Source organism: Borostomias antarcticus (assembly GCF_949987555.1).
Source record: "Borostomias antarcticus genome assembly, chromosome: 7".
NCBI classification, from domain to species: domain Eukaryota; kingdom Metazoa; phylum Chordata; class Actinopteri; order Stomiiformes; family Stomiidae; genus Borostomias; species Borostomias antarcticus.
Genome location: NC_140240.1, coordinates 6,356,786 through 6,367,412, shown reverse-complemented (window position 1 = coordinate 6,367,412; position 10,627 = coordinate 6,356,786). Strand labels below are relative to the sequence as shown.

The window sequence follows — 10,627 nt, the reverse complement described above, 5'->3', positions numbered from 1 at the left end:
ATGTCCATTTCAACTGATTCATCCGTTCACTTTGGTGCGTTGCTGTTATGGTAGTTACGGTAGAGAATTCCTCCACAGTTTTTTCCCCCAAGCAAGTCTCGGTCAATTAGTTCAGACAGTAAGGAAAGCTTGTAGTCAGTCAGTCCGTGCTCCTTCAATGACAAGCTAAAACACCCAAAACTCCTACTTCGATCTGTGGGAATCCCGACGGAACTTTGGATTTACCTAAAACATGGGATTTGAGTTAGATCGTTTTAAAGGGGCTGTGGACCCAGATTTCAAATGCAACTTGTGCAATAAAGTTCTGGAAGACCCGCTTACTACTCCGTGCGGTCACGTCTTCTGCGCTGGATGTGTGCTGCCTTGGGTCGTCCAGCAAAGCAGCTGTCCAGTGAAGTGTCAGAGGATCTCTACTAAAGAGCTGAACCACGTTCTCCCTCTAAAAAATCTGATTTTGAAGCTGGACATTAAGTGTGACAATCATGCCAGAGGCTGTGAGAAAGTGGTAAAACTGCAACATCTGGCAGAACACACAGAGATGTGTGATTACTCGCCGGCCAAATGCAGGAATAAAGGATGCAACGAAGTATTGAATCTGAAGGACATGGATGCCCATATGCGCGAAACGTGCGAGTACAGACCGGTCGGGATATGTGAAAATGGATGTGGATTGATGCTCACCCACAAAGAGCAAAAACTAAACAACCATTGCTGTTTGAAAGCCCTGAAAGCACACAACAGTGCATTACACGGGAAGGTGGTCAGCTTGGACAAAGAGTTCAAGAAGCAATCTTTGAAATCCAACAAGAGAGAAAAATCACTTCTGGCTCAACTCTCTGCTGTCCACAACGAGCTACAAATGACAGCATTGAAATATCAGAAGAAATTCACTGAATACAGTGCGAGGATCGACTCGCTGACCAAGACCCTGGCTCCCCCGTGCAAGGTAAGGCGTTTCAGATTACAGAATGTGTGGTTCATAGTTACGGTACTTGTTGTAATTGTCCCTTGATAGGCGATGTGTTACTTTGTATCTCTTGAGTGAAGTCGTCATTTTGACACCTGCACTATTATCCATTTTGGTGCATTAACAGGCACTTCTCAAACAAATGGAAAACTTTTGCGGTTGGGATTTTCAAGTAGAGGGTCCACGTTTTTGACCAGACTTTGAGTCTCCTGTGGTCGAACATACTTGCCTACTACTTGTTTTAGCACACTTTTCACTTAGACCACAATGTCGTTTTCAACGAGGAATAAGGGCCAATAAGGGGCCGAAGTTGGTTTCTTCTGCTCTGCCTGCCATGAGACATGTCTGTCAGCTGCATTTACGGCCAGCTGGCAGTCAGGGGGAGGGGCAAATATTTACTGCTGCTCTGTACACACCGAGTCCCAGGTCACAATTACCTCCCCATGACTTCAACACTCTCCTGCAGTTATGTGGGACTTTCTGACTGCAGATGTTGCCACAGATTATATTGAGTGACTTAAGGACCTCTTCATTACACTGTATGGTAACACTGAAAAATATTATGGATTTGTTGATCATGACTAAAAAATGTAATTATTCATTAGTGTACGTATTTTATTATAATTGTATATTAATCATCATCAGAGAAACTGGCATTTCTTCAATCAGTGCATTGTTTGTACATAAGCAGATGTCCAACCTATGAAGCCTGTGTAAGTCTGTTTTCCAAACTGTTAGACAACAGGAAAGTCTGTACCCAACAGACTTCCTCAGTCCGCAACTAGCTAGATACCTTAAAGTTTTAACTGAAAGAAATGTTTGGTGAGACTACTTTTGATGGTCACAGTTATAAACTATAAGTAAGCTATTAAAAAGGGGCGGATCAAAGCAATTTTTTCTTTCATAGGCTACTAATTGTGTATTGCTTTTATGGTTCAAGGCCAAATCTACAACAACACACAGCTATCAAGCACCACATAAAGCATTTAGCTATATGTTTCAAATTTATTGATTTGTTACCATTAGTGTTTTCTGAGCCTGCAGTGCCCTAACTCAATATGAAAGAGATGAACAGAGAGTTATTTTCCCCATGGAAGCCATAAAACCATGGAAAACATCTCCAAAGGAACAATTTCTCAAATTATCTATGAAAGGGATAAGGGGGAGGCAAGAAAAAAATCATTATGTGGATGATGTGGTTAGTTTAAGGGCTTTTTTCTCTTCAGATTTTTCTCCAGACTCAGTCAAGCAGTATGAACAGGATTGCTTGGTGGGGAACCTGAGTGCACATGTGGCAGTATGAAATGGAGAGACCCAAGTGGAATTAGCTGTGGAAGGCAGGCGACTTGTCGACGGCTACTGCACTGTCTACAGGAGCTTGTGTCTGCTTTTCTACTTGTGCTGGTCACATGCTTTCCTATCCTCGTGTATTACTTATTTCACATTCTTTGTGCCACTTATTTTTTTCCCCATGAGCCACAGCCAAAACAAGGAAAATATCACTTTCCTTAACTCGTGACAGGTGACCTACTCAAACTAGTGTGTTTGGAGCACACAGTTGTCGCCACTCTCTGTTAAGGGATTGAGGTGGAGTTGGCAGCTCAACCAACACGTAGAATCAGTGGAGTGGCTGTCTGATGTAGGGGAATGTGGCCTTTTTGTTTGGTCCTGTTTCACTCAGACCGGAGACAGAGAAGCAGGGTCAACACTGCGAGGGTCAACCTCTGTCATCATCTATGCTTTTCCGGTTAACAGGAAAAAGGTACTGAACTGGTCTGATAGATTTCCTCATACAAAACAAAAAGGTTTAAAAGACAATTTTGTCTTTCACATGCTTACACATCAATGGCCATCGATGTACATAGATACGCAAGTAGAAAGGCTGGACTCCACTCAATGAGCAGTGCACATTCCACCATGGCGGACATGGACTGTGTAGCCCTAGCCTATATGGTAGTCAGGACACTGTACATGCCATTCATATCTGCTTTATATTTAGGCCCTGTGTGCAGTGGTATACTGGCATGACAGCTGAAATTTACACTTACACGTCCCCCTAAAAAAAAATGGATTAAGAGCTGACTGCACTGTTTTCCCAGTGTTCCACTTGTCATCTCTCCACTGACAACAAGCTCTACTGGAGTATTAATATGTCAGAGAGGGAAAGGGCCATAACCCTCCTATGAACTAGTCAATTGACAGCTCTTTCACTCAGAGCTGACTAAGCCACAGAGAATCAAGTACATTCACACAGAGACGTGAGAACAGGTGAATGTTTATCCCCTCCAGGCCCCCAGTCATGCGGGTCACGCCTATGCCCTTGCATATCCACTACATTCAGGACATTATTAAGGACCCAGACAGCCTTTCAGTAGCTTATTATTTCCCCCTACTTTGATATTAAATTCGTCATTGGTTAGTTCAATTATTTATTCACTTCATCCTTAGCAATTTTTCAGATGAATTGTTGAATTATTGAAGTTAATGGTGAATAGTTTTAAATACAAAACCCTGCGTTCTTCTGTCTGTTTGTCTGTCTGTCTGTTGGTCTGCAGGGAGGGGAGACCAAAAACGTCACCGCAGTGCTGCATCGGGAGGCAGGATCCCTGGGGTTTAACATCATTGGTGGAAGACCTTGTGCGGTAGGTTAACAAGACTTTTTTCTTTTCTTTTTTTAAATCTAGTGGATGGTCAGCCAAATGTCATTCACCAAACCAGGAATGGGCACATATGCTCGCATACTTGGATGAACTTGGGATTTGGTCTTTCTCCTTATGAATACAATTTAGACAGTAACACGTTGTGCACAAATGCCTCTCTTTGGGTCTATTTGGGGGATGGACCACTTCGTTCCAGTTTTATAGTGTCAGTATATTGGTTGGGTTTAGCGGATTTGGGTTTTCAGATAACAACTGTAATTATTTTATATGAGAGTTAAATCAGGTATTATGACTCTGCCCACGGTTGTTCTCTCTCTAATTGAGGGGATTGTGATGACATGGTAAACACAGGGGAGTGATGATAACTCTCCATGGCCTCTGTGTTTGCTGCTTCACGGTTTGAAGAGAAAATCAATGATGCAGTGAGGTCCTGTGACAGGTAAGAGGGTAAGCGGCAGCACTACTAACATGGTGAAAGGCCCAGTCAGTCACACGCTCTAAATGCATTCTCCATACGTGGAGCGTCCATCTACAGAGTACACAGGTCCCGTTGAAATGGTGTTCACGGTGTCTGTTTCACTGGGAATGTGTGCCAAAGTGTTCCAGGGCTGTTTTTCTGTGGTTCATTTAAAGTAGCTACAGTGACGCACTTAGTTGTAGCGACATGGATTATTACAGTAAAACTCCTTTACAGCAGGAAACTATAAAAAGGTCTAAACATCCAACAGTTTTTTTTCTTTCTCCGCGATTCTGTGGTCTTGTAGATTTGTAACCTTTCCAGCTCTCCTGACAGAACCGTGTATCAAACACAGCCCTGACTGAGTCCAGAGGGTAGAGTGCACTCGACTTTTCCTTGCGGTGTCTAAGTCTCCAGATGATTTCACAAACAAATGATGCAAATATAAATATCAATAAGAGGCCCTGTGGCTTTTGACAAATGTCATTTTCACCCTTGACTGGGGCTGATGAGATGACCAAGCAGACCTGAGCGCCAAGCTAGTCTGGCCTTTGTAGTCCCTGGAGGGACTGAGTACCGAACCGGAGTCCATCGGCAGTGTGGCCTCCGGTCAGAGGGACGCATACTGCAGGACTCAAAGGACTCTTAAATGGCCCTGTCGTGATACTCCCCTGGTTCCCCTCCCCGGGCAATTTTTGAGCAAAGAGTTCCACAGTAAACATCAGCCTGTGATGAGCTCGGAGAAAAGAGGAAGCAGACCTGAAATAATTAGTTACACCACGTTCACAGTTTGACTTCTGAGGTTTCTTTAAGTATTCCAAATACAATTTAGCAGAGTGTCGCACGACTTGGCAGAGCACGGTGTGGGTTTAATGTGCGTTTCAGCAGAGAGCGGAGAGGGATGCTGGTAGTGGCTTTTGTTTAAGCCAATCATATCTCTCTTATACTGTGAGGTCACAGTACACCCTGATGATTCCATATATAATATAATATAATATAATATAATATAATATAATATAATCCAGCCAAAACACACCCAGTTTAGATGCAGTGCCTGTGAGGGCCAAGGTGGGTCACTCCTCCAGGTCTGGTCTGGGAAGCTCGTCACCTGGCAGACGGAGCCACTGGAGTGCAACATTAAGTTGTGTGTAATGTGCACCTGCATCCACTTGCCAGTCAATGCAGGCTGTTGAGCCGCACGGTTAATGGTGGGGCTAACCAGGTGTGGTTGATCACTGCAGTTGTGTTGTTCATGTGTAAGGGCTCCAGGGTCTCTCACACCCCTCCATTGGTGGGAATGGGCAAAACCCATTTAAATTATTTCCATAATACCCCGTCAAAAGTCAGTTAACAGTTTTAACAAGAGGACGGTGGAATATCTTTAGGGATCTCTTTGCAGAACAATGAGGTGTGAAGTGAAGTGAATTACCATTTAATCACAACATCTTTTACTATAGTTATAATATGAATTCCCTGCTTGTTTGGTCAACGTGCATATATAGGATGAAATAAACATTCAGTCTTCTCCTCAGGACGACAATGATGGCACCTCGAACGAAGGGATCTTTGTATCCAAGATAGTGGAGAACGGACCCGCAGACAAGGATGGAGGCCTTCAGATTCATGACAGAATAATGGAGGTACGTAACCTATTCAAGCGTTTCATGTGAAGGGCAAATACCAGGAGCTGATGTGGTGAGAACGCTGCACATGTGTCAAGCCTCTCCTGGCTTTTGTAAAACAGTCAAGGGTTTCACAACAGAAGAGCTTCAACGATAACTCTGTTCAGGCAGCAGAGATGATAGCCATGCAAGAATCAAATGTGATCCTACAACTTTCTTCTCACAATATCTCAGTGTGATCTTTTAACAAGCAATACAATAGAGTATGCACTGTGTCAGAGATGCAGCAGTGTGTGTACAATGAGAACCAGAGTTCTGGCTGTCTCTGCTAGTTTGGCTTAGCAGTGTGAAAGAGAAACCTTGGGTCTACTCACAATTGAACAAATCCCTAATGACGAACCTGCCGAGAAGCCTCTATCCTTCAAACAGTACGGCACTGTGGAGAGGCCATGTGCTTCCCGGGGTCAATCTGAGGGGTGCACAGAACACCGACTTCACAGAGGTTGTATATGTAGTCATCGTGTGAACCGGAGGCCTCCACAAAGGATGCATTGACAGCAGACGCTAAGTGTAGCCCAAGCATGTTTTACTATATGCCACAAGCTGACAAATGTGGTTCTTTAAAGCCATTATTGTCCAAACCGCAACCAAATAATTTCAGAGCAATTTAGGAACAGTGTATATCCACTTGAATGTGTTTTTATGAAAAGAACTCGCATCAAGATTGTTGGTAGTTTTTCAAGCTTGTTTTTTGTACCAACTCAACAGTATCTTGAGTCTTTTTATGGATGTGCACAGAAGTTGTAAATGTTGTTACCACCAGAACCAGGAGCCAACACCCTAGCCCTCCCACAGTAACCACTTGAAGTATCAGTAACAAGTGGCTCAAATCCCTATGTTCGTTCAGATTTGTCATAAGCTCCCTTGACAATAGACAGATTGAGCCACCAAAACCGACAGCAATTCACTTGGCGCCTAGTGACTTAAGGCCGGTGGGGCCTCCAAGTTGCCTTCTGGCTGCGTCTGTGAGGAGAGATTAGCTCACGTGCTGCGTCAATGTGTGTCACTTAAACCTACCAAGGAGTGTGTGTGAGTGTGCGTGTGTGTGTGTGTAACAGGGAGACTCATGGTAATGGACGGGATAGCCACGCTAGCGTATGGTGTTACCCGAGAACACTGTGTAGGATTATGTTATGTTCCGTTGATACAGCCATTCATCCTTTATCAACTTAAAAGCAGATTTAGCTTAAGGACGACATTGGACCTACATTGGTGTTTTTGTCTTCACATTGTCTTTGACCCATTGTGGGATAAGTCACCATATCTGTCCAGAGAGGGGAGAACATGACGAGAAAGAGGACATGCAGAGCCTCAGGACGGAGCCAAGGACCCTATTAAGTGACCCCGAAAGAGGCGAGGGATGACTAAACAAAAACCTACCAGAATAAATCATCTGCGTATTGAAATAGTGGTGTATAGGTGGTGCATAGTTGTTGCTACCCTGTGGTGTTTTCCATAGGAGAGGAAAGCTGATCTTTGAAATGCTCTCAGTTTCACAGGGCATTCCATTGTCATGGCAAAAGAGAATGAAAGTTTCTGTCATACTTTATGAGCCACAAAGAAAATCGCTGCCTCATTGAGAATGCTGCACAATTGTGTTAGTCGCAGCTCTTACCGGGGGGTGAAGTACTGTATTCTGTGAGCTCAGTGAGCCATAGTGCTGAATTAAGTGAAAAATGAATACCCGGAGCCCTCGGGCAGTTCCGCGTAGTGTATGCTCTGCTCCCGAGACTGGATAAAACAACAGCCAACAGCGCCATCCCGTCCGGCGCCCTACTGTATGTGAGAAACGACACACAGCTGGAGTGTGCGTTTTCAACCCTCACGGTTCTCTGCCTCTCCTCTCGCACAAGACCTCCGTCAGCACTTTTCTTTAGTTCTGCTCAGGTGACTCAATAAGCTGCTCTCAGGGTGGGTGAACCATGAAGACCCCCCCCAGAAGCTGCTGTTTGTTGATTTTGCACATTTGATGAAATTCCAGACATTGGTCCTTATAACGGTCTGGATGTTACTCCGGTTCCATGGCAGAGCATAATGTTGACATCATGCAGTTTTCTTTTCGCTCAGATTCTGTACGGAGATGATCGTTTGGCTCACTTTGCCGACAAGCTTCAGGGGACAGCATAAGGACATGGTTTTTGGGAGCGTCCAACTTATGTTTTATCGTCCAAATATTACAATAACGCAACCCAGGTCCTGGAGATTCAACAAGTCCATTGTTAAATCACCCCCCCCCCCCCTCACAGTTGCTGTTGGAAATAATGTCAGTTGTTCTTTGTCAACGAGTGCCATATGTACATATGAAAGGGAAAATGCGGCCGGCTACTCACGTATGACAAAAGTGGCGGCGCTTCGCCGCAGGGTCAGCTGGCCTACATAGAGCGAACATGTGGGAGAATGAAAACAAGTTCATCTGGGGAGACCTTCTCCATTCCGGACAGCTTCTGAAGAACGATGTGTTTTCTCTGCCTCAAGTGGAGGTGCTAGTTCCAGTAAGTCTACATGGATGTAGCATGTACATGATGATCCAGGACCCGGCCTCCAGGACAGGCGCTTAGTGGGGGAGTGTGATGGCAGCCGTCCCTCCTCGGCTGCACCGCCGCCTGGGATGAATCAGTGCATGAATGCCTCCTTGTTCAGCACAAGACATTTTCTCATAAAAACTCAGCGCTGTGTTTGCTTTCGCTCGGCCGTCGCAAGCTGAAAAACCTTCACACTTGTCTGGAGCAGATGTTTGCCTGAGAACATGTGATAAATACTGTATGTTCGATTGAGTTTGGACCGGTGGGGCTGCACTGCTCAGTCTTGTACCTCTAGAGGGGCTTTTTCACGGTTTTCACATTTGTCCTGAAATTAAATGTCTGTGCTAACATACTGTGGCTGTAAGAGATTTTCCTGCCTTGGATTAATGAAGCTCAATATGGTGTCCTTAGAATTCTGTTTCACATTTCACGCCTTTGTCCTTCTCAGTGTCACACCATATAAATGTGTGTGTGTGTGTGTGTGTGTGTGTGTGTGTGTGTGTGTGTGTGTGTGTGTGTGTGTGTGTGTGTGTGTGTGTGTGTGTGTGAGAGAGAGAGAGAGAGACGTTCAACATTAGCTATGATCGTTAGTGATTAAAAAGGGAACAACCCATTTTTTAGCTGTCTGTTTTCCTCTAAGAAGTGGCTCATGGGCGTTTTCTCATGCCTCAGATGTTATGGTGAATCTTAGCATCAGTGTCTGCATGACTAAGCCGATGTCACAGTCCTAAAATGACTGTGGCTGCTCTCTTGAGGGGAAAAGGATGTTGTTTGTGTGGGCAACCAAGTGCATGAATGGGATGAGAAAGAAGACACTGGAGCTGCAGTTGTAAATGTCGCCTTGTAAATCCTCCGCAAACACTTGTGGGTCATAGAGGGCGGACAACAACAACTACTTTTAAATAAGCTGACACCGAGTAGGAGCCGGCTCTAGACACAGAGGCGTGGCCGGCAGAAATGGGTCCCAGCCGACATGCGTTTCTGTGGCCCCACAGTGGAAAGTGGGGGTTTAATGGCGGAAGATGTCGAACATTAGTCAGTTTAGTTGGGGATAAACAGCACTCACAGTACAGCACAGTGTTCCCGTTGTTTACGCGCGGCGACTCTCCTGCTCTTGTCTGCTCTGTGTTCCATGTGCAGCGAGAGCCAGAGGCCGTGACGGATCTGGACCGACAGATCGACAACTTCTTCTGTCAGACTCAGCCGTAAATGCTCGTCTTGTGCGTCTTCCACGTTCACTGGACCGATTAAGCGTTTTCCTTCCTCTCTGGAACTGCTTGTGATTTTCTTTCGAGGCGTTTTATGGTCGTTAGCAGACGATTTGGCCATGTAGATGGACCGTCATCAACAAGCCGCCTCAAATAGAACTGAAATGGCATGTGATTTGTTTCTACACAAACAGACCTGGCATAACAGATTACATCATTTGAATTTACAATCACCTGTGCCCGTTTAACCCCCTAGAAGTGCGCCTGTCGTTCTGCGTGATTAACTCACATGAGAGGCGGAATGTGGTGGAATAAATATTGCAGGTCTTAATCAAAGCTTGTCTGACATGTTGAGCATTTGGAATAAGCTATTTTGATAACAATGAGAATATGAGATTTAGCGTCAGACCAGGATCTAAAATTGGCTCGACTCCCCCTGACCCTGTCTGACTCAATCAACCTCGTTCGTGTGCTAACCCCTCCCACCACTGCGCCCTCGCTAGTTTTGATTTAACTGAAAATGACGGCATACATATTTTGTTAGCTGCCCCGGCTGCTCCAAAGCTACATTGAGAGGCAACACACACTTTCATGTGATTTATTTTTTGGGGGGGGGTTATTCATTGAATTATGGAGTGAATGACAGTGCAGCGTATTAAAATTCAGGCTGGAGTCGCCGGGCGAGGCGACGACATTGTCAAGATCTGGAATCCTGCCGGCCACGCCGGTGATTCCTTATATCCTTGTGCCCGCCGTGCTGCGAGGCTACCCACAGTGCACTGCTTAACACCCCGGACCTCCCCTGAGGGATTTGAGCGTCGCCTCGCCAGCGAGCCACAGACAGAGCCCCGGCGCAGCAGCGGTAGCCGGGAGTTGCAAACGGTGGCTGATTTAAAAAAAGATAAAAGAAAAATGTGAAATGAGCTGCAAGAAAGGGGGTGGAGCCAGAGAATGCATGTCGATGACGCCTAACTCCTTTTGATACCGTGAGCATTCCTCCCACTCTCGGGGATGGGGGCCGAGATGTTTGGGCAGTTTGAGGGAAAAACCACTCCTCTCCTCTTCCCATCTGTAACATAAGTGGACGTGTCACGAGTGAAACTTACGCTACCCTGCTCTCTGCTCTGGCTG

General features: G+C 45.4%; 1 protein-coding gene across 2 annotated transcripts in view; it reads left to right on the top strand.

The window, feature by feature from the left end:
- Positions 1-232: 232 nt before the first annotated feature.
- pdzrn3b (PDZ domain containing RING finger 3b) overlaps positions 233-10,627 on the top strand; it is a gene marked incomplete at both ends in the record, with an annotated part of 74,176 nt that continues 63,781 nt past the window's right edge. The window contains 3 exons of one of the 2 annotated variants that reach the window (XM_084441134.1): positions 233-946; positions 3,523-3,603; positions 5,617-5,724. In XM_084441134.1, the coding sequence (XP_084297260.1) occupies positions 233-946; positions 3,523-3,603; positions 5,617-5,724 (903 nt within the window). Of the gene's footprint in view, positions 947-3,522; positions 3,610-5,616; positions 5,725-10,627 lie in introns of both variants that reach the window. The other variant, XM_084441133.1, reaches the window with a different exon arrangement.